Here is a 24,954-nt window from a genome sequence, read left to right as displayed (position 1 = left end):
TAGATCAAAACGCATAGGATACTTAGAGGAGTATCCACACAAAATAAGTGTTGCATGTCATCATTCTCCGGGGCACACTGACTTCCATGGTAAGGCTATGTGATCATTTGTTTGACCAGGCCCCTCTGTGGGATATCTGGGTTATTTATAAAACTGTTTCTGTTCTAAACACTACTATAAATATACTTCATTAATAGGGTTCTCTGGGGGATGCAGACACATGTATAAGAGGTGGCCATCCCAAGTCTGGATTTTCCTGTGACTCCCATGAGACAGGAACAAAGCTCAAGGCAGGTGGGCCAGCCTTGCCTGGTAGGCTTGAGGGGATAAAAGCTGCTGAAAAGGTGGGCATGCAATTTCCTTGGATGTGAAACAGCATGTGATGATCTCCTCTAGGGTATTCTGAGCTCAGTTGAAACTTATGCGCCAATTCCAACCCCTTGGCCATCTGGAAGTCCCAAGAGAAAAGGAGGAATAGCCCTGAATTCCTGTCTGGCACTTGGTGTTTGGAATGAGAGCAAATGATTTCTCTTTCCTGTCTTACTCATCTGTTAAATGGCCACTGCTGATCTCCCCTGCTTCCTGATTGGTGGAGGAAGTGTGGGGAGCTGGGGAGCTCTGTATTAGGCAGGAGGCCTGCCTCATCTCAGGCCAGTTTTGTGTGCTGAAGATCCTAAAAGGTCTTTTCAGTTTGAAAGGCTGGAACTTAGGCAAAGCCAAAGGGGTTTGGAGTAAGGTGGGCCAGGAAAATACAGAGTCCAGCTGGGGCAGGAGGAGTGAGAGGAAGGGAATGGAGAAGGGAAGACTTACAGTGGTATGCCCTTGGACTCTTGACAAGAAGGCCTTTCCCATCATTCCACTCCAGCCGATCATTAGATCAACCACCTTTAACGTCAAGAGTTATTTACAGGCACCAGAGGAGTTGCCTAGAGCATCAAGGCTCCATACAGCTTAGCTTGTGACTCAAGCCAAATTCCTTTACCATAGCAATTGCATGACCTTGTTTTCTCTGAGCTTCAGTTTTCTCATCCGCAAAATGGAGCTAATATGTTCTGCTTCTAAACATAGGGCTTGAAGTGATTCTAGGAGGTAATCTTGGCACAGAGTGGACAGGTCACTCAACTCAGGACACCAGCAAGTTGATATCTCAAGTGGGACTGGAACCCAGACCTCCAGATTGCTTCTTCTTGGGTCATCACCCTGGGATTCTCTCTGCCCTTCCTCTGCTGCTATGAAGCCCAACAACTAACAATAACTCTCAGCCACTCTGTACTTCTCCACAGCATGGAATGCCCTTGTCAGGAACCTGGTTGATGGGAGGCTAGCCAGAGAGCTTCAGAAAGCTGGTAAGTGACCCCAGTGCCTCTCTCATCTTTTTTTGGACTACTGACCCATCCATTCCACAGTGTGCCTTGGCACTGTCCTAGACAACAGGGACCTAATGGGGAGTAGGAAAGACCAAAGATATGGCCTCTAACCTTGCAGAGTTGACTGTCTTAGTTGCTGGCCCAGGTAATCTGGAAACTTGCAGTCATGGAGAAGAGGGCTATTCCAGTTGGCAGACCCCATGGAGTCTGAAGCCATGATCTCACCATGTACCTATACCTTCAAGCCTCCAGTAATATTGATTTAGGTATCCTTCTCCATGAACCAACCTGTATCCTTTTCCATGAATCAACCTGCCTTGGCAACCAACCTTGGCAACTTGGCAACAGAAGTCTTTTTCTATTGCTTCAAGCAAAGCATTAGGTTCAGATGCTTTCACAATGATAGGTAGCCTTGGTGAAACTTTGAGCTCACAGAGTTTGTTATCCTTGGCTGCCCAGTGACACTTTATCAACAGACTGGAGTAGAGGTGAAGGATGAAAAACAGATATACTGTTAACAGAAATGACTTGCAGTAACCTACTGCATGTCTGGCCCTGAGAGTTCATCATCTGCTAACAGGCTTCAAACAAACCTGAGTGAAAACAGAGGCTCTGAGACATTCAGTAACTTGCCAAAACTAGTAAGTGGCCAAGCTGGAATTTCAATCCTGATCTGAAAAAGCAGATACTCTTGCAATTTTTCTAAATGCATCTCTACAGGGTATGAATCCAGTCCCCAAGAAGCTTTTCATCCAGGTGAATAGACAAGCCTCATCCAAGAAACCACAAATTAGGAACAGTACTGGTGGAGATGTTCTCTATAGAAGCAAAGGCACGTAAGAGGGAAGACATAGTTGTCTTAGTGGATTTGAGGACAGTGAATAGATTAAGGCTTGCTGGCCTGGGGAGGCCTGGAAGAGGGGTGGGTCCCCCTTGTGACCAGCTTTGGATGCCATAATAAACAGAATGGGTCTTCTCTTCCAGGCACTGGGTAATCTTCGTGAAGATTTGTGACAGTATAAAGTAGCAGCAGCAGTTGAGGATGATGCATTTCAGATAAATTACAAGTTCCTTCTTGGGGTGGGTTTTTATTTAAGGGAATGATCACAGGGCTGGGATATGTCCATGCATCCCAGGACAAAACAAGATGGCATCTGGTTTCCTGTAAGTTTTTTAGATGTGTTGTAAGACCATCTAACCGTCCGTCGGCTGGTGAATGGTTAAGTTGGTATAGTCACGTGATAGAAGATTTTGCAACCATCAGAAATATTTAGGAAGGATGAATTCATTATAACATGTAAAAATGCTTATGTCAAAGAACAGAACTACAAAACTGAAAGTCTTAATAATAGTAAAAACAACAGTAATAGTAGTAATATATCATCCAAGGGGAGGAAACTGGAAAGAAAGGGAAAAATACAGAATGCTAACAGTAGTTCTGTTAAGGTGATGAGATCCATGGGTGACTTTCCCACCCCTGGCCCTCAGCAACTTCTCTACGTTTCCCCAGTTTTTCTTTACTGACATGCATTCCGCTTTTTGACATCTATTCTTTTCTTTTCTCTTAAAAAAAAAAAAAACCAAACAACTTTGTCTTTCCAAACTATTTTGCCATACCTAGGCTGCAGGGGAGCAATGAGGAGCAAAAGAACAAACAGATGCAGAGCACCCAGCGCGGTGCTTCGCACAGAATTGGGCGCTCTAGGAATGTTAGGTGAGAAGGGTCGCATGACCCGGCTTCCCCGCGGCACCAGAACCCTGCCCGGGGGCACAGACTCTTCCGACGTCGACGCTCGCCAGGTCCAGCACGCACGGTGACCAAAGAAACTACCGCCTCCGCCGCCGTAGCCCAAGTGAGCCCTGCGGACGTGGAGCCCGGGCCGCACCGCCCCACACACACCCACTTCAGCAACCTCGCGCGACGGCGCGCGCACCACGGCCCCACCCCCTATGACGCGCCTCCAGGAGGCGGGATCACGGGGGCCCCGCCCCGCGCTCCTCCGATTGGCCGCCGCGCTGTCACCACCACGTCGCGGGAAGCTGGCAGGGTGTGTGCGTGTGCGTGTGCCTGTGTGTGTCTGTGTGTGTGTGTGTGTGTGTGTGTGTGTGTGCGGTTTGCTTTGTCATTCGTATCCCCGTCGCTCGCAGACGCGGCCGGCTTGGCCGAGCACTCCAGGATCCTCAGGAAGGGCCCCCGGCTTCTCCCGGACGAGAAGGATGCGGCCAGCCCCTTACATAAGGATGCGGCGGACTGGAGTTTCAGTTCAGCGCAGAAACGCACATGCCGCAAACCCAGGCCTCGCGATTTCATAGGGCGCTAGGGATAGCTTAACAATGAAAAAAAGCACTGCATGCGCTAATGTGAATTCTCATACAGTGAAATGCAACCCAACAATAAAGAAATGCACCTTCGTTACAAGGCAGAATATAGGATGTTATATTTATAGGGCCTATTTATAAGCCTCTATTTAAATCGTTTCTGATAGGCTCGGACGCAGGCCCAGACACCTTCACGATTGGTGCACTCTTCTGTCCTTCAAAGAGGTAGGTTCTAGAGTCCGTTTTGCCTCAGCGGGCCCCGGGATTGGCCGGCAGCAGCGTAGCGGCGCCTGCGATTGGTCCGAGAGGCCGTCCGTCGGAGCGGTGGAGGCGGGGCAGGCGGCTGGCTGGTGCTGGGGCGGGCGGGCCCCGGAATTGTCATTTCTTTGTTTCCGAAGGCGGAGGAAGCTCTGAGCGCCCCCCTCCCTCCTCCCCGTCCCACCCCCTCCCCCCCCGGGTGCTGGCTCCATGTCTGTGTGACCGGCCCCAGGGGTAGAGTCCAGGCCCGACGCGGGGCGGGCCGGCGGCGGCGGCGGCGGCGGCGGCGGCTGAGGTGAGAGACGGCGGCGGCGGCGGCGGCGCGGGCACCCGGCCCCCCAGCGGGAGGATGAAGCGGCGGAACGCCGACTGCAGTAAGCTCCGCCGCCCCCTAAAGCGGAACCGGATCACCGAGGGCATCTACGGCAGGTGAGTGGCGGAGCCCCCCGCCTCCGCCGGCGCGGGCCCCGCGGGCCCCCCGGCCGGCTCCGGAGGGGCCGGGCCCCGTTATGTAACCCCGACTAGGCCGCACGCCCGCGCCGGGGGCTCCTCGGAGGAGCGCTGCCCAGGAGGGAGAGGGCCCCGGGGGTCCGCCCCGGGGAGCGCGGGGCGTGGCGAGGGCCGCCGGCCCGGCTTCGAGGGCGCGGCGGGCGCGGGCTGAGGGAGCCGCCGCGCCGCCGTTGGGAGCGTCCGGGCCCCGCCGGGGGGAGGGGCGGCGACCCCTTCCCCGCCCGTGCCCGCCGGGCCCTCGGGGCCGCTCCCGGGGCCCACGGGCCGCCTCTGTCCCCCCGCCCCTCAGTCCCCTCTGGCCCGGGAGTCGCCGGCCCGGGCTGCGAGGCGCGTGGACCATATGCCCCGGTGACGGGGAAGGCTGACAAAGTTGGGAGCAGACAGGGGCCCCCCCGCGGTCCCTCGGTTGACCGGGCAGGTGGTCACGTTGCCCCTGTCGCCTTTTACTTCTCTTACGGGATCTCAAACTTGACACCGACGGCTGAAGCTCATACCCACCCCGCAAATCATGCGTTGTGGCCCCGCTCCAGACTCAGGCGAGATGACCCTTTTCTCAGCCGCATTATTTTGACAATTCTAAGCAGATAGTTTTCTTCGAACCCGTTAAAAGGGATTTTTTCTCCAAACTCACGTGGTTTTTTGTTTGTTTGTTTGTTTTGTTTTTAATCCTCCCCAAAGCAAAGCCGTGTCCCTTTAAATAGAAATTGAATTCAATACCGAGGGATAGGACAACAGGTTCACCGGGCAACTAAGTGACCATCCCAGCTTCCCTCAGCAGCGTTTGTGTTCAACTGTTATTTTCTGGTTCTCACTGTGTTAATTCTAAATGGTACTTGCCTTGATAAAGAAATGATTTTAGAGGAGAAGTGGTTAGTTTACAAAGGAGAGTTCTCAGGATGTGCATATAAGCTTAACTGAGTCCTGGTGGTGTTTTACAATTTAGCTTTTTTAGCTGTGGAACTTTGAGAAATATGTGAGGTAACTGATGACACCCAAGTTGCCTGAGCATAACTGGACACCTTGCTTATGCTACTGTTGACACATTTAGAATTCACAAGCAGCTGACTGATGTAAACATTGGGTGTTTTCTTTATTTCAAGCTTAAAAGCAGTTAAGAAGTCAGTTAAAGTAAGAAGGTCTCGGATATATTCTTATGTAAGGAGCCACAGATCATAGGAAGAGTTCATTCATTCAACAAATACCTGCGCTATGTACCAGGCCCTATTCTAGCTAGTAAGAGTATAGCAGTAAGTCAAGCAGGCCAAAAATCCATGCTGAATCAATCAAACCTGACCAATTAAGCAAAAGCTGTAAAAGCAGAAAACGTTTTTCCTACAAATTTAATGGATGGGGGAAAGTTCTCTTCAAGTTACACACACTATAATTTTTGAATAAGGGAAGGGTTTTCCCCCTGCCTATTGAAAATGATTTGAACAATTTAATATTAATGGGGACACAATAGAGAAAGCATATTAAACAGAGTTGGTAAACCAAGGACAATGGTGCTATTTGAATGGCCGCTATTTACTGTAACGTATGATGATGTACCTGTTTATAGTCAGAAGATTGAGAATCCCATACTTTCCATGTTTTCTGTTGTATTTCAGCTTCTCTTGCATTTGAACACACACGCGCAGTTTAGTACGTGCCCCATAGTTGCCACTTAGTGTGCATCAGTGTGAAGAGACGAATTTATTGTTTAATGAAGTTCCATTATTTTACTAATGAACTTCTGAAATTCGAATTTTCTAACCCTAAAGGTTAATAGTAAATACTCTATACAGCTATTCAGTTTCATCTGTAAGATTGTGAAACCAATAGTATTTCAGCTCTCAAATCTGTTTAAGCTTCTCTTTGATAACTCTTTAAGTTAAATGTTAATAAAAGACCTACATATATTTCTGTCTTTTCTCTTGGAGCACCATATATCAAGTGAGCGGTTCAATTTACTCATCTGTTTCTTAGTTTATATTATTTATATTTCTTAGTTTATATTATTATATTATGGAATATTGTTATATTATGGAATATTATGATCTGAAGAACAAGATCATAGTGTTAAGGTTTTTTGCAGTTTTGTTTTCAAAAAGAGATTTAGAAAATTTCCAGTTATTTCTGAAGCAGACAGAATGAGTGAGCTAGTTCTGAATTGTGGTGTTTGAGGATTTGTGAGTATCAAATTTCTGTTCATCATCACATTTAAGTCTACACTAAATTGTTTGTAACACCATCTATTGCCCATTTTGTTTCTCAACGTCTGGCCAATTTGGTCTCATTAAATAGAGAGCTTTGTTTTTTCCTGAGGCTCTGTTGACAGTTCTGATAACCACTGTCTGCTGTTTCACAGCATAACCTTTCATGGACTTAGTATTTGTGTGTTCTCAGTCTGCACAGCTCTGAGCTTGGGCTAACAAGGAGGGAGCTGTGGCGAAGAGAGCACTGGACTGAGAGTGTCAGGAGACCTAGGTTCAGACTCAAGTGTCCCAGCTCCGCCGTGTGGGACAGACAAGGCAGCCACAGCTTTGAGCCCTAGTTCTTTCACCTGTCAAGTGAGTTTTGAGGACTAAAAGGAGATAATCTCCAGTTTGTGAAATTTTGTACAAATTCTAGCATCTTAATACAAAATTATTTAGCATGTTGTTGTTATCACAGTTTACCATATTTGGTTTATTTTTTAAAGGAGTCAGGAAAGACCATAAAATTTGTTACAACTATCAACAAAAGTTGAGTAGTCAAAACAAGGGATCAGTTGCTGCTTGGTCTTGCTGAGGAAAAAAAAAAAAAAAAATCCCTGTTGCTGAGATGCTTTTAATCGTGGGCTGCAATCCAGCAACTGTGACGGACGTGATTGTCCAATGATATCATTATTATCAGTATGGCTGTGGTAGAATTCTGTTTCAGGGGCAAGGTAGATGGAAAATGAATTTTTAACATTATGTTAATGTTACCTGCATTTATGTATATAGCCATCATTTGAAAACTGAAATGTATTAGAAATATGTTATTCCAGTCAAGTTAATAATCAGAAATAAGAGAAAGGAAATAGGAATGGTGATCATTTTCTTTTACATTATTATGGGCTAAAACTTCAATGTCATTTTGAAAAAATCTGAGCCCACACAGAACCTGACACAGAATAGGAATTCAGTGCTTAATGTTGAACAAGTGAATTAGTAAATAGATGCATATAAGCCAATCTATTCTACTCATTTAAGAACCTGCATTGTTTAGGTAATTACGGAGGATACAGGATAAGATATGATTCCTTGTCTTCAAGGAGTTTACAGTCTAGGAGATCATAATAATTCCCTCTTAAATCTGCGTAGTGATTTTGAGGTTCCAGAGAACTTTAAGTTCTGTCCAAGTAAAAATATTTTAGTTGAATTAAATTTTCACTTGCTGGTTTACCTGATGCATTAACAGACTTACTTTGCCCTGTGCTACTTTATGGTGAAGTAGGCAGTCACCACTAAGTGAGGAAATATATATATTCAACTTAAATTGATGTGAAAGTACTTTGGAAATTATGAAAAAAGTTTTTAATAAGAGAAAGTAAAATGAGTAAGTCTACTTAACTGTAACATTTCAGAAGCCCTTGGCTTTTGGGGGCAGTGACGCTCCCTGTGTCTGCCTTCACACACGCACCAGACACTCCCCAAAGTAATATCTAACTGCTCCACGCAGTGGCTGTTCAGGTGAGATGGGGTTGGAGTTTTTAAAAGCCTTAAGGGAATTCTGTGTGGTTCCACATCTTTCATCTTGCCGGGTTCCCCACCCACTCTGAGAATTATTGACTTTGTAATAGGAAGATGAGAAGACAAGCTTTGGTGAGTAGGAGATGGAGGCAGAAACATTTATGTTTAAAGTCTCTGCAGTTAATATCGTTGCTTACCCAAGTACGTATAATAAGAATTTTAAGTAAGGCATGCGTGTGTTTTAAGTTTCTGGAAGTTATTTTATATCTGAAACTGGTAGTTGAAGGAAGCACCCCTTCACTTGTGGATTTATGGATACTTCCTGTCGTGGTGTGCTGAGTTCTGCTTGTAATATGTTGCCTGCAGGTTAAGCAGCGTAATACTGTACCTGACTTTTACATTTTAGGACTGGGGACTTCCCTGGTATGTACCATAACTTTTCCCATCTTTATTTCAGAGGAGAATTTTCTGGCCTTTGACTTTCTGTAAATGGTCAAAGTTTATATACTTCTCAGCTTCCTAATTTCCTTTTTCAGACCCTTGTCTGAATAATCTCATCTCCAGAGATTTCACTCACTGCTTTTCCTACTATCTTTTCCTAAGCCTGGTTTTAGACTTCTTTGGGCCATGCTTATTAAAGCCACTCGAGGCGGGCCTGACCCTTGGCTGCCTTAATTGTACATGTGTTCTGCAACTGAAACCCCAGATACCAGTGTTGCAACCTCACAGTCTAAAAGCATTTTGATCATCTCGTAGACCTTATCTTCAGTGGTGCTGGACTTGACAGAAAAGTGATAAATGCAGTATTGTTTTAGAGGGATATTGGGGAAAGGGGTAAATACAATGGAAAATTTAGAAACTGAAGTGTTTTCACTAACCTTTCTAGAGAGGTGTTTAGCTTAACTCTTACATTTTTAGTTTCTGTGGAATACATTTAAACAAATCTTCCACACTGGAATTCTGTACTTTATTTTTGCTAGTAGTGTACTACCTTAAAAAAAATAAAGTACTTTCCTCCAGCTTTCATTTATGATTCTTCTTGTCTGAGTGTTCTTGACAGTTTAGTTTCATTAGATGTTTTGAAAATTACTTTAAGTTGCTGCTATCAGTTGAGGTGGGGAAGGGAGTGAACATGATCTATTTCAGTATTTCAGATTATTTGCTTAAAAGCATCCTGTTTTATTAATGATACTTTACTTTTTCTTCATGTTGGTTCCTCGTGGCTTTTCTTGAACCTCACTAGATTTGGAGATTGATTTTAATAGTAATCTTAATAGCTTATTATTTTCACTTTCTTGTTACATACCTATATACTGTGGACCCAATCCATGTTCTGTAAACACTTTTATTTCCAGAGTCTTTTTCTTTGGCCATTTCTCCCAGGTTTCCTAGATACTAACCCTTTGTGGTTTTATGTGGCTATATGTGTGTTTTGTTCTGTCATTTTCTAGGCTACCATCCAGATGATATACTTATGGGGCTATAACAAGGTAGAACATACATCTTGTGGAGTCTGGAGGATCAGATAGAAATTTTATAAACTTAGTTGAAACCTCAAAGTGAAATACTATAATATGGGTTACTTTTCTTAATGACATTTAGTGTGCCCTTCAAATATAGCTATTACTTTATTCTCTAGGCTTCCCAGATTTGGGTGTAATTATTTTACTTGGATCATTTTCAAGAAATAGGTCCAGAAGAAAAATAAATTTCTTCTCAACAAGCTGCATAAGTAGAATGGTACGTACCGACAGGAGAAACACATACCCTTTGCTGCCCTTTTTTTCCCCATCATGGATTTCTTAAAATACCTGAGGAGTAACTATTTCCTCAAGGTCTCTCACCTTCAGGCAATGCATTCTGGTAATGGAAACTTTTTTTAAAAATGTAATCAACTATTAGAGTATATTCTTTGAGGCTTTCTGTCTTTACTTTGACATTTAGTTTAACTGACATCAAACTGGCCTCAGCTCATCAGCCTTCTTAAGGTGCCTGTCATGCCCAGACTTTGAAGCCCCTTCATAGCACTGGCTTGCCTTCCCTTGTATTTTTACCTCTGCTACCCTTAAGAGCCATGTGCTGACATTGACTCAAAGGGTTATAACATCAGAAGTCGTTTATCCCTCACCCATCTCCTCTGTTGCCATTTCTGTTTTGGAGGTTTTGCATTTAGTGGCTTGAAATGGTGCGCCCAGTCCACTTTAGGTGTATCCATAGGAATCACTGATTCATTAAGGCTGTTGGGGATCTGCTTCCTACCCAGAGCAGGGGAGTTGGCTAAAAGTAATCACACTGTTGTTTAAAATTATATTATTACTTTGCTCATCTTCAGAACACTTCTAAAACCCAAATAAGCTGCTCTGTACTAAAAAAGTCAGTGCTCTGCCTATCTTGTAGTGAAGTCACTTGAGCTCTGGAGAGAATGGGGACCGTATTCTTTGTCAAACAGAAACCCCTGTCTCAGATGATAGAAGTACTAAGGTTGGAGTCTTCTTTCACAGATGTAATAAGTTTTATTTTCTTGTCTTTTTCTAGGCTTGACAAACTATACCTCATGGTTCATTGTGTTTCTGGCTTTTTAAAAAAATGAGTCGTCTTTTTATTTTTAAACTACGACTTTCTCTATTACAGTGACCATTCTGTGAGTATGACTATTATTGGAGAGCAGTCTTGAATTGTCCCATCTTTTGTGCCATGGCTATTTCTGTAAAGAGCATTTGACTTTAGCATCTTTTTCTGCTTTTAAAGCTTCATAGTGTTTACAAATTAAGTTTATTGATTCATAGTTTATGAATTAAGGTACTGAGGGTTTATTTTGTAAAGTGTTTTTGCTTATTTTTTTAAAGCTTGGCTCTCCTGGAAAATTAAAGAATTATGTAACTTGAATATATACACACAAAGGGATATAAAGAAGGGCAATAATATTTATTATGCCTGTAACAAGATGGGGAAGTCGAGTGTGATAGTTACGCATATGGGCTTTAACATCATACAAACTTGGGTTCAGGTAATGTCCCTGACACTAGTTATGTGATTTTGAACAAGTCATTTGCCTGCTTTAACCCTCAGTTTTCTCATCTGTAAAATGAGGATAGTAAATATTATCTTTAGGATTGTTATAAGGATAATTGACCTAAGTCATGTGAAATACTTAACATAGTGTCTGACACAGGCATGGTTGCCTGAAAAGTTGATTTCTTTTATACTGTTGTTACTATAATTTTATTTTCATTCTGTTATTTAGTTCCAGGAAAGATGCTAGTTTCACAGATGAGAAAACTGAGATTGTAGGAGGTTTCACCACCTGATAGAGGCCTCTGTCTGTCTAACCCTGAAGTCTGTCCTCTCTCGCTTGCTGTGCTCCTTCTCCCTTTCTGGATGGTGTTTGCATGCAGTAACTTACAGCAGAGTTTGGTCCTCTCAAACGCTGCTACATGCGGAACAAGTGTCATTATCGTCATGTTTCAGGTGGAGCAGCAGCTACCAGGAGTGTCCTGTGCAAGGACATTAATCTGTTTTCCTTCTCAAAATGAAAATCTCTTTCTATTAAATAATCCAGTATGGGTGTGACAACAATGCAAAATGTGACCCTGGACTGAATCCTGACCTGGATCCTGGACTTGATCAATGGGTCTGTCTATTGCTATAAAGGACATTAGTGAGATAATTACTGAAATTAGAATAATGTCTATAGGTCAGGTAATAGTACTAAATCAGTGTTGATTTCCTGATTTTGATAATTGTGCTGTGACTTATACAAAAATATTCTTGTTTTTAAAAAAATGAGTAAGGGGACATTATGTCTACAAATTATTTCAGATGGTTCAGGGGAAAATGTACACATATATAGGGAGAGAGTGATGACAGAAACTTGATAAAATGTTTTATCATTTGTGAAATCTGAGTGGAAAGATGTAAGGGAATTCTTTGTAGTATTTAGGCAACTTTTCTGTAAATCTAAAACTTTCAAAATGAACAGTTAAGTAACACATGCTTGTTAGAGAAACTAAAGCAGTATGACAATGTGTAAGTCTAATGTAAAAAACCTTAGTTCTCCTGTTCTGGAATGAGCACTGTGATATAATTTATAAGTATGGTTTCTTCTTCGATCCATATAGATAAACAAGTATTTCTTAATAGAAATAGAGTTCTGTCTCATATACAAGTTTCTTGGTTTTCCTCCACAGGAAAATTTCTATGTATTTTTTTATACATAGAAATTTATCTGTCTTTGAGTAGCAACACAACAATGCATGGAGAATCCACTCTGTTTCCTCTGGTCTCCTTGCTTCCATTCCTGTGCTCTTTCAACAGTGCCCTGCAGCCTGTTCTGTGTTCCTAAGGTTTCTTTTCTATTGAATGGCAATAACAGCCCTGCTTATGTGATAGTTGTAGGGATAAAAATGAGATAATTTTAATATGAAAGCTTTTGGAACAGTTACACAGTGAAAGTGAAAGTTGCTCAGTCGCGTCCGACTCTGCGACCTCATGGACTATACAGTCCATAGAATTCTCCAGGCCAGAATACTGGAGTGGGTAGCGTTTCCCTTCTCCAGGGGATCTTCCCAACCCAGGGATCAAACCCAGGTCTCCCGCACTGCAGGCGGATTTTTTACCAGCTGAGCCACCAGAGAAGCCCAAGAATACTGGAGTGGGTAGCCTTTCCCTTCTCCAGCGAATCTTTCTGACCCAGGAATGAAACCAGGGTCTCCTGCAGTGCAGGCAGATTCTTTTTCAACTGAGCACAAGGGCAATGTAAATGTGAAGTGTGATTAGGTAGATGATCTTTACTGTTGAAGATATGAAGCATAATACTTGATTCACTTATGAAATAAACCTCTAATGTTTATACAGTGTTAGCACAGGTTTTAGGGCCCCTGGCTTGTCTTCTTTCTCCGAATGTCTTCACCCATTTTCATCCCAAACCCCTACCGTCCACACTATTGAAAGTGTTTCTGAAGCAGAAATTCTAAAACTTCAAACTTTCCAGTTGCATTAGGTTAGAGTACCTGTCATTAAAGAAGGGAATGGCAGAGGATGAGATAGTTGGATAGCATCGCCAACTCAATGGACATGATTTTGAACAAACTCTGAGAGAGAGTGGAGTATGGTGGAGCTTGGTGTGTTACCAGGGGGTGGCAAGGAGTCGGACACAACTTACTGACTGAACTACAGCAAACCTCTCTTTGATATCTTGAGTCATAAAGTACTTTAGGAAAATGCTATACAAACAATTCTTGAAAGCTTTTTTCAGTGATTTACATTCTAGAGTTTTTTCTTTTTAAATTGGATGTATTTCATCCTGTTAAGATTTGTCATTCCTGTGTGTGTGTGTGTGTGTGTGTGTGTGTGTGTGTGTGTGTGTGTGTGTGTGACTTCAGCATGGTTTTCGTTGCAGCTTGCAGGAGGCCCAGAATAGAAAAGAAAAGTACAGAACAGCTTAGGTCTTCTCAGGCTGCTCTCCTTCTCTGGACTTAATACAAGGATTGGTTGCAGAACCTAGCAGTGATTCTAGTCTTGAGGTTCATGCACGACTTTCTGTAGACCACCATTCCTCAAGTATTTTCTCTCAGGACTTCTTTACACTCTTAAAAGTGATTGAGAGTCCAAAGAGCTTTTGTTTATATTGGTTATATCTAAAATTTTTGCTGGATTAGAAATTAAGACAAGGATTTTGAAATACTAGTTCATATAAAAATAGCAATAATAAATCCATGAGAAGAGTGGTATGCTTTTACATTTTTACAGATTTATTTAATATTAGGCTTAACAGAAGATAACTTTGAGGGCCCTCATAGTAGTCAGAGCCAGTGTCAGGTAGGCTAAATGGAGGAGTGATGATCTGGCATCCAGAGCAAAGCTGATAAGATGCCTCTTTTCCTTGCGGAGAAACTGGTGAGAACAGCTTCAGAGCAGGTGCGTGGTAATCCTTCAGGAAGAGACTTTATTTGTCATCTGCACTGTTGTTGCTTTGTTCAGACCCCCTTCCTGGTCATCTGTGCATCATCTCTCACTCTTGCTTTATTGTAAGTGTGTGCTTTGATAAAAGCCCTACTGTTGGCCCTAAACACTCTTATGCATGGCAGGTCATTCATTCAACAAATATTTGTTAAGTTTCTCTGGTGTGCAAGGTTCTGTGCTGGGCATTGAGAATAAAGCAGGGAACAAAATGGGCCTCCATTGTTCTCATGGACTTTGCATTTAAAGGGTCATACAAAATGTTATTTAACTATAGTATGATTCTTATGGTACAGGACACTCTGAGCATATAATGGGGTACCAGTCTTACTGTTGGGTCAAGGAGGCCTTTTTTGAACAAATGTTCATGCTGCATGCTGAAGGATGAGTAGTAGTGGAAGTGTTTCATTTAGTTTAAGTTTTATTTTTTTTAAGGATCTTATCTGTGACTGAGAAAGAAATGTAGAAAAATTGACCCTGAACAGTTTGCATGTTCCTTGTTGAGGGATGGACAGCTAACAGTTTGGAGATAAGTACTGATCATCTGAGTAGATTGTTGTCTTCTTTCTGAGACATTGTGGAATTCAGTGGAAGTTCTTTGGCTATGAGACATTTATACAGAAAATAGTATTCTTCTCAAACTTTAATGTATGCACACTAGAGTTTAAAGAGTCTAGGCATCTGGTTAAAACATAAGCTTAGACTGAATAAGGGGTGGGCCCAGAAGTACTGCTTTTCTGAAAAGCTCATACTTGATGCTGATGCTGCTGGTCCATGGACCACACTTTGAGTAGCAAGACTACAATTACATATAATAAGACTTTTAGCAGGATACCAGCTGAACAAGAGGCTGGGCGAATATTCTAGAGATAATGTCCAATAGGAAGAAGTATTTGATAACAGTAGAAGACAAAGCCATTTGGTTCAGGAAGTCTCATGCTGCATGCTGCTGCTGCTGCTGCTAAGGCGCTTCCGTCGTGTCCGACTCTGTGCGACCCCATGGACTGCAGCCTACCAGGCACCTCCATCCATGGGGTTTTCCAGGCGGGAGTACTGGAGTGGGGTGCCGTCGCCTTCTCCGATCATGCTGCATAGTGAAAGGCAAGAGGGATTCACAGTTGCCATTACAGAGAGGACAGGAAAGCTTGGCATTGCGGTAGATGATGACTAGCACGACCAGAGGGGCTTCCCTGGGGGCTCAGATGGTAAAGACTCCGCCTGCAATGCAGGAGACCTGGGTTTGATCCCTGGATTGGGAAGATCTACTGGGGAAGGGAATGGCTACCCACCCCTGTATTCTGGCCTAGAGAATTCCATGAACAGAAGAGCCTGGTGGGCCACAGTCCATAGGGTCACAAAGAGTTGGACATGACTGAGTAACTTTCACTTCACTTTTCACTTTTAACACAGCCAGAGAAATATTTCACAGACTCATTTCTGTGGTGAGGACCAAGTGAACTAAATGGCCATTAGTCTGCCTAGGGAAAAGGTCAGGTACTGAGGATTTATGGCCACCCTATGGTAATTAATTGTGTGACTCCAGAAAATGATCTAAGTGACAAGCTGCAAGAGATTCTAGAGAGAAAGTGCACTTTTAGTTGGGAAAAAAAAAAGAATGTCCATTATTACCTCTCATTAATCATAGGTGATTAATCCGTAGATGGACGTATTTCTAAATAGATTCAATTTTTAAAAATGGTTGTAAGTGGCAAGGGTAGGAATAGAATGGGGAGAAAAATTAATCTTATGGTTAATATCCACTGTGAAAAGGTCACCAACAGTAAACCTAATATTTGATATTTCTTCTGTATTTCACTGGCACCTAGAGTAGAAGTTATCAGACTATCAAAAGATATTATTGGTCTGCCCTTATTTCAGGATATTATTATGGAAGATATCTTTTTGTTGCAATTATGCTTTACATTTTTGTTCAAGATAGTTTACAGTAATTAGTAAATTTGTTTGGATTGGAGAATTAAAGTAACAACAAGTTAGCCATAAGTCATATTATGAACTATTAAATCATGAAAAAATATGATTAAGTATAGCATATTTTTTCATGATTTAATAGAAATATTTTGGAATGTTATAATAATGGTTTAAAACTCTAAAATTTTCTCCCCCCTAGAAGGTCATTTCTTTGGATTTGTCAAGATCTTATGATGTTCAAAATATGGAAAGACAGGAATTAGTCAGATTTTCTACACTGATGAGCAGTCGTTTTAAATTTCTTTTAACTTTTGTGCCTGTACCTATAGAAGGTTAATAGGCATAATTTACTGATATAGAAGGCTCAGTGAATACTGAATCAGGCAACTGTCTTAAACATTCTAAAACTCTATTAGATTGAAGTGAATCTATAAAGTTTGAAACTACTCCTAGAGTAAAATCAACTGTTAAGATTGCCTCTTGATTTTAGAGGTAGGCCCACCTAGAAGGGGGAGCCTGAGGAAAGCTGACGGTATAGCACATGTTTGTGAAGGATCAAGTTTCCTTCAATATGTATACTTCTAAATGAGGCTCCATAAGATCTGTCAGGGAACATCAGAGTTACGAAAGCAGTTGTTTGAAAAGAAATGAAATAGATCAAAAGGAACCCCTTTGAGTTACAGATTGAAAATGAGTAGTCACTGTAACAAAGATAATCATTTTCATAATGCCTTATAGCTTTAAATGATTGAGTTATTAAAAAGTTGGTTGCCATTCTTAAGATTTGTTGTTGTTTAGTTGCTAAGTCATGTCTGACTCTTTGTAACCCTGTGGACTATATGGTCTGCCAGGTTCTTCTGTCCATGGAATTTTCCAGGCAAGAATACTGGAGTGGTAGCCATTTACTTCTCCATAAAGCTGTCTAAACAGTGAAATGGAATGTTGCCAGCTAGACTAGGCTCCTGCCATGCTTGGGAGCATTTGGGGCAGAGAGTAGTTGGTAGAACTCTTACCTTCTCCACCTGGGGAGTAGCGACAACTAGCCTAAGGAAGTGCCCGCCATGTCTTATTCAGCTACAAGGAAAAAGCCACTTAGTTTTAAAGCCAAACTTGGAAATCTAGTTTCAGACTACATCTGTGCTCCTGAATGCCTGCATGACTCAGTTATTCCTTCTAACAAGCTATGCCTTGCTCTTCACTGGATCAGCAGTGGGTTTAATGAATGAGAATGAGAGCTCTGTTCTCATCTGGCTAATGTGACTCCAGTGAAATGAAAGTAAAAGTCAGACTTAAGATTCAAACCTGTGTTCTAGTTTGCCTTGGGTTCCTTGATTCTACAGCAAACCTCTTCATCAGAACTTACTGTCATGCCTAAAGAAGTTCTACCAAGAATCAGTATTAGAAATTGACTCTAGTTGCAAATTATGTATCCCCATGATACTATAACCTGGGAATCAAACCCACATCTCCCAGATTGCAGGCAGACTCTTTACTGTCTAGCCACCAGGGAACCCCACTATATAACATTAAGGGTCATTTGTGTCTGTTTCTGACATTCTTTACCTGTGTGGCTTTATAGGGCATCGAAAGAATCCTCTATGCTGGATCCTGCTTTATTTATTTTACCCCCAAGAGTATAAGTCTTTATGTAACTTATTTTAATATATTTTAAAATTATTTCGTGGTGTATATTCAAACAGCTGATTTAATCACAGCAGTATTGGAATGTTTCTGTTGCAGAACACCCTGCAAAGCTATAACCCAAGTCAAAGCGAATTTAGGCATTTCCGACCTGAATATCGTGGAAAATCTTTTTTTTTAAATACCTATATTTAACCTGCTCTAGAACTGACCAGACTAAAGACCTTAAAGACCTTAGAGACTTATTAATAGGCATAGTTTGAAAGCTTCATTATCTTTAATACAACTAATGAATTCAAAGAATGGGATTTTAGATTGTATGAAAAGTGTTTTTGTTTTTTTTAATCCAAGCCCTTACTTTGCTTTGAGATTCTACAGTGGTTAGATAGGTGTTCTGACTGGCTTATCAGAGTGTGTTCCTACTTCACAAAAGTCCAAAGGGAGGTGGGAGGACACATCAGTATCTCACCGAGGGCAGCGCTGGGGTCCTTCATGGTTTTTCCTTTAATGTGCATTTTGATACCCTCATAGCCTTTAGAAGTGATTGGCATCTGCTCCCTAAGTTATTGTCTGTCTATTTGGGGAAGTTATTTGGTTTTTGTTTGGTTAATGCAGATGAATACTATAGAGAGAGGCAAGAGGAGAAAGAGGGGGACAAATACAAAATTCTTCAAGCATGTAGGGATGCGCATCAAGAATTTCAAAGACTTCAAACAGATGTAGAGGGGTGGGGAAACAGCAAATTTGAAGCTGCTCAACCATGACATTTCTTCTAATGACGAACAGCTTGAAAGCTGTAATTTTGAGAGTCTTGCAGTATTTTGAAGTCAGACACTTAGCACATTTTAAAATAGTGGTGAAATTTAAATGAGCTTTTTCCATCTTAAATGGAATTAAGCATTTTGGGTCATCATCTTATTTTGATAGTTGTGGGTCTCAGAATGAACACGAGAGCTTTTAAAATTTACATGGGCCAGGGCAGCATCTCTTTTTGTCTTTTATCTGCATTGTTTTCATAGTATAGGAAGATATTTTTTCTCTTTTAAATAAAGTAGTGCATTTTCATTTTCTAGTTCTTCACCAATGACCTTGAATTCTTTATTTTTATGTTTTGCAGTACATTCTTATACCTGAAGTTCCTGGTGGTGTGGGCTCTTGTCCTCCTGGCAGATTTTGTCCTGGAATTCAGATTTGAGTACCTATGGCCATTTTGGCTTTTCATCAGAAGCGTCTATGATTCCTTCAGATACCAGGGACTGGTATGTTTATTAATACATGTTTTTTAAGTATAAAGGATTTAATTACCCTTCTAAGAAAGTCTTGAATAACTGCTAGTGTAACTGTTCAAAGTAGATTTTATTAGCAATACTTAGGTGACTGTATTGAGCTAATAGGGTCTGTGGGCTGAAACTGCCCTTTCAGGCCACTTTGTCTAAATCCGCTGATCAGATCATTACACTCCCTCCTCCTTGCCCATTCCAGTGAAAAGAAGGGGAGGGAGGGAGGCTTTCAGGAGGGAGAGGCAGAGTAGCAGGGGAAGCAGTAATTACCTACCCAGCCCTCTTCTGAAGTACCTCTGAAGCCTCTGGCTTAGGGAGTGGGTTAGAGTTAGAACAGTGGTTCTCAAACTTTTTGTGCTCAAGACACTTTACACTCTTAACAGCTATGGAGGACTCCAGAAGGCTTTTATTTGTGTGGGTTACATTTATCCATATTTACTATATTAGAAATTAAGTCTAGGAAAAATTTTGATGCTTATTTAATTTAAATAAAAATTTAAATTTTTATTTAAAATAAAATTTAAAATGAAAATTTAATACTTAAATCACTTACAATAACTATAATAAACCCATTACATGTTAATACACATTAAATTTTAAAATGAAAACCTAGCTGTATTTTCTAAAACAAAAAAGAAATTAAAAGATTGACTACATTTTTGAAAACCTCTCTAATGTTTGGCTTAATAGAAGACAGCTGATTTTCATATCTATTTCTAAACTCAGTTATTACCAATATCATGTAATCAATGATTTTAATCAGTGAATATCAATGTCATGTATTCTAGAAGACACCACCGTACTCCTGAGTAAATGAGTGTGAAAGAGATAATGCCTTAGTATTATTATGAAATTATTTTACTTGGAAGACTTCTGAAAGGATCTCAGAAATCCCCAGAGATCCCCAGACCGTGTTTTGAGAACTGCTGGATTAGAGCAAGGGCACAGGCCTGGACTTGCTCTCTTGATTGACCTGTAGTTCTGTTGTGTTCCACAGTCACATCTTAAACCTGGAACTCTTCTACCCAGGCCTGATACTCTGGTCAGAGCAAATCCATGCCTTGAAAAGATGGTTTCGGGCTCGTGTCCTGTTAGCAGTAGATAATGATGTGTCCAGAGGAAGCTGCATTGTTGGACATCTGTGCCATTCTTAACCATAGTTGTGTCTCATCTGTGCTCCAACAGCCTATCCTTTAAGAATGAGGCTATTTAGTAATGTTTTGTGATGAGAGAGGAGAATTTTCTGTGTTAAATTCTATTTCTTTTGGGTAACCCACCGGTGGAGTCCAAATAAATTCACTGTGAATCAACCTCAATTTATTCTGGTCCAATTCTTCATGATTTGAGGCCATAAATAGGATTACTCTTCAATGCTGAATTAACCACATCTTTTTATATGGGTGATTTTAAATATTTAAAATTTCCTATTGTAACTTGCTCTATAGTTATTGCATAGCAGCTTCAGAGATTTTGTTCAACGTGCTTTTAATAATCTCTGCTTGAAATGAACAAGTTCTAATATGTGCTTTTTGTTTTTTCTTTCCCTTTAGGCCTTCTCAGTATTTTTTGTTTGTGTAGCATTCACGTCAAATATAATATGTCTGCTATTTATACCCATTCAATGGCTTTTTTTTGCTGCTAGTACATATGTGTGGGTTCAATACGTATGGCACACAGGTAAGTCTTAATGGTTTCTTAGATGGATTGAAATCTTAGATTCAAACTTCTAAACTGTGATTTCCTTGAATAAATTATTTAGAATTGAGTTTAATGTGAACATTTTAAAGATCCCTTTTCATAATAGATTATAGTATACCTTTAAAGTGTATTTCTTTTTTATTAAAAGTTTAAGCCTTTATGATTTGATATTTTGATTGTAGGCATTTCAGTTACCAACTCATTATGAAGTATCCATATTTTTTTAAAAATTGAAGCAATTATTATTTAGGTAGACTTGAAGACAGCCATGTGCCAAATAAGAAAAATGTTCCTGCAGCTTCAGCATTGAAAGGAATGTCAGAAGTCATTTAGTTGAACCCTTACTTAGTATAAGAATTCCCACAGCATTGCTGGCACATGGTGTTTTAATCTCTGATTGAAAATCTACAGTGACAAGGAACTTACTAGTGTTGTTTTGGGGCAGTTGGAATAGAAAATTCTTTCTCGTACTGAGCCAGAATTTTCCTTCTTACTCTTTTGACCCAGGATATCTTGACTGTCTTGGGGTGCACTGATCACTTTGAGTTGATAAAGTGCTTTCTCCAGAAAAATATATGGGAATATAGAGAATATATATTTTTTCAGTTTCAGCAGGCTTACAGACCATCCCTCTAATCCAAACATTGGACCCCTGTGTTAGAGCCACACTGAATAGGTGTACTGTTCCATCCATGTTAACATTTCTTTAGACTAAAACACACTGTCATATCCTCTCATGTTCTTTTCTGTAGACAAAGCATCTCTGATCTCATCAGCTTTTCCTTGTATGTTATTTTAAGCACTTTCACCATTTTGGTCTCCCTAATTCTTAGTGGCTCTCTAAACCACAGTGTACATTTCAGGTGTGTTCTGGCTTGAGTGGAACTACATAGTCACCTCCCTTCTTAGAGCTATTCTTATGCTATTACAGACTAAGATGAGATAAGCTGTTTTAATAACTCCAGTCCACTACGAAGCCTGTGCATAGGACACATGGGGATGTGAGGACTGGCTCACAGACATGTGGGGTGTCGCACTTGTCTGCAAAAGCGGCATGAAACTTGATTCCTAGGCCCAGCTGTAACCTGTAGCATTTTGACCACTGAAAGAGCACCAACTAATAAAAGCTGTCTGGAGCAGCATTCATCCTCTTCTCTAAATGCTAGAAGGATGATGTTGTCCCATGTTAGGAGGCACGACTCAGCTGTATTTTTAAAGTATCTGCTGTGAGCATGGTTTTCTCCATCTTTAGCACTCTCTCATATCTGACTGAATTTATAAGCTAGCGTGCTTCTTCCTTAGTCTGCTTTCCTCTAGTTAAAGTGATTTTTCTATATACCAAGTTTTACTTGTATTTTGTTGTCCTGGGCCTCAGTTTTGAGTGAGTTGCCATTTACACTTATTCTCTCTAGGTCTCAGCTTCTTTTCTGTCATATGAGGGTGGAGTGATCTAGATAATAATTAAGGGAACCTTCCAGCTCAAATAATCTGTGACTCTGATGAACTATAATGATTTTCTAAGTTGCTCTAGTAGTGTCTTATTAGTTGAGAAAAAGCTACTCATGTAGCTATTATTAGAACTTATTGGAATTCAGTGGGTGACCCACAAGGCAGCAATGAAGCTAATATAATAAATGATATTGGTCTCTCTTTAGCTCTAGGCTCAGAACTGCATGTTGGAATACCTAAGTTATGAAGTGCGTTTTAATTTGGAGTGGTTAGCGAGCAAACAGAACAAACCCTGTGTTCTTATTAGGCCCGGTAAATATGAGTGCAGTTTTTATACATTGGGATTAATTTCTCTTTCGTTGTTAAAATTTAACATTTTAAAAAAGAATGTTAGGAATGGTTGATGAAACTATATATATTGCCACAGAGCATGAAAATATTATGTCACTAATTTTTTCCTTGTTGTTAAGAGGGAGAAAACAGGATATAAAACTGTATGTACAACATAACTATTAAACTAGTTCAAAAATATTTTCAGTGTGGTTTTATTTATTTAGATGTAGAAATATGAGTAATTTGTCCAAATTTTTCTGTTTTTCCTGTAATATGCTTATTTTGTTTATGCTAACTTTAGAAATTAATGTAGAAATTAGATATTTACAGAATGTAAGTTTTTGAAAATGTATTTTAAAATGAATTTGAAAATGGATAATCCTAAGGATTGACTTTTGTTTTCCTACCTTGCAAAAATACCCTCTTTGGGTTTATTAAATCTATAAGAATGGTTGAAACCACTAGCTCTCTTCACAGGACTTTGCCTGTCTTCTTATCTTATGGACTAGGTCTGTGGGGACTTGAATTCTCCTTAGAAGCAGATTCAGTATTGTTTCTGTGAATTTGGACACAGTTTCTATAAACTCTGGGCCTCACTTTACTCTTCCATAAAATGAGGAAGTTGGACTAAGTGGGACTAATCTTTGGGACTAATTTTTCTGTAATTTTTCTTTTGTTTCATCCATTCCAAAGAGTCTTAGAAAAAAGCCATCTAGTTCTTCAGGTCACTGAGTTTTCCCTTCATTTTTCTCTTCTGTAACTGGCTTGCTTTATACACTCTCAAAGGGGATCTTTCCAGAGTTATAGGTCTCATATCTTTGTGTTCCATCTTCATAAAATATCCCATTATTAGTCGTGTCCTGACATGGATGGACCTAGCCTACAGATTTTGATTCTAAAACCCAGTGAAAATTATCTGATTATTTGAGTCTTGTTTATCCTATTGCAAATTGATTTTTCCTCTGTTGAAAATTGCTTTTAATTACAAAAGGAATATGAGCTTGTAGTTAAGAAAAAAAACTTTTTTGAATAGTACTTGAATGTCAGAAACATTTCTTAGTGCTGTAATTCATTCTTCAAAAATTGTTTTTTTTTTACATATCATTCTATGATAATACAGATCTTCATCCTTTTGAAAAGTTGCATCATATTTCATTATATAGATTTATTATAATTCAGCAGTTCCTATTGATAGGCACTTAAGTTAATTCTAAATTCTAGTTTTTGCTATTGCAAATAATACATTGAACATTCTTATACATTGATCCCAGGGCTCTTTTATATGTCTATAGGGTACATTCCTGGAATTGGAATTTCTGGGTCAAAGGTATAAGTATTTTTCATTATACTGCCAAATTGCCTTATAAGAAAGTTACCCCAATTTATATTCTTGCTAAGAATGAGAGGGAAGCCATTCACACATCTTCCCTGTACTATTACCCATCTTTAAAATTTTGGCTTTATCCGATAGGTTAAAATAATTAAGTCTCATTTAAAAATTTTTATCTCCCTAATCAGTAGAGAAGTTGACATCTTTTCACATGTTTTTTAACTGTCTATAACTGAGTCACTGAGCGCGCGCGCACACACACACACTATTTTTTCTGTTATAACTTCCAAATTTTTTTCTTCAGTTGCCTTTTTTATTGATTTGTAGGAGGTCTTTGTATGCTAGGGCTATGATTTCTTTGTTTTACATATGTTGTAAATATTTTCTGCCAGAATACTAGTTTTTATTTTTGTCTGTGATTCCATAGCATGTTTTGTCATATGAAAGCTTTCAACTTGGATCAAATTGCTTTTTAATTAGTTCAAAATCTTAAATGAAAGTTACTGTAGTTGAACCAGTCTCCCAAACAACCCATCTGTTATATTAGTTAGTGTGTCATTGATGCTTGTCTCTCTGCTGCTTTCCCACAGAAAGGGGAGTGTGTTTGCCCACAGTATCCCTCTGGATACTCTTTGTTTATATTGAAGCAGCAATTAGATTTAAAGATCTCAAAAATTTTCATGTAGACCTTTGTCGCCCATTTGCTGCTCACTGGTGAGTATTATGTATATTCTTAATCTGTAATCCAGTTAAGTGTTTTCAATGTAGAATGGTAAATTTAATTGTAAATTTTTTCTTAGAGATGTTATATGAATTCAGAAGACAGCATAACATGGTGTGGTAAAGAACATGAGCCCTCTAGTCAGGGAGATGAGTGTTTGAATCCCAGCTGTGCCCCCTAACAGCTTTGTGCTTTGGACATGTCACTCTCTCTAAGCCTTAGTTCTCTTACGTTTATATTGGGAAGCTGTCTCATGGGGTGTCATGGGAAAGATGAAATGAGGTGATGTATGTAAAGTGTTTAATTAGGTCCATGTACATAGGTGTCTGATACTTGTTATCTGTTTTTATTGTAATCAGATAATGATTCCAAAAAGCCTTGATGAAATATATGACTATTTCATGGAGATTAAATGATTTTAAAATTTCCTTTGCATGTTTACAAAAGCAAGATAATATTATTAATA

The 24,954-nt window shown here is 40.3% G+C and overlaps 1 protein-coding gene across 1 annotated transcript in view; it reads left to right on the top strand.

The window, feature by feature from the left end:
* Window positions 1–4,280: 4,280 nt before the first annotated feature.
* Window positions 4,281–24,954, top strand: part of MACO1 (macoilin 1) — a 68,635-nt gene continuing 47,961 nt past the window's right edge. Inside the window, exons 1-4 of the mRNA XM_052658652.1 lie at window positions 4,281–4,373; window positions 18,795–18,936; window positions 20,508–20,634; window positions 24,358–24,481. Of these exons, the coding sequence (XP_052514612.1) occupies window positions 4,294–4,373; window positions 18,795–18,936; window positions 20,508–20,634; window positions 24,358–24,481 (473 nt within the window). The 5' untranslated portion in view covers window positions 4,281–4,293. The remainder of the gene's footprint in view (window positions 4,374–18,794; window positions 18,937–20,507; window positions 20,635–24,357; window positions 24,482–24,954) is intronic.

Source organism: Budorcas taxicolor, chromosome 2 (assembly GCF_023091745.1).
Source record: "Budorcas taxicolor isolate Tak-1 chromosome 2, Takin1.1, whole genome shotgun sequence".
Lineage (NCBI taxonomy): Eukaryota > Metazoa > Chordata > Mammalia > Artiodactyla > Bovidae > Budorcas > Budorcas taxicolor.
This window is presented reverse-complemented; position numbering and strand designations above follow the sequence as displayed.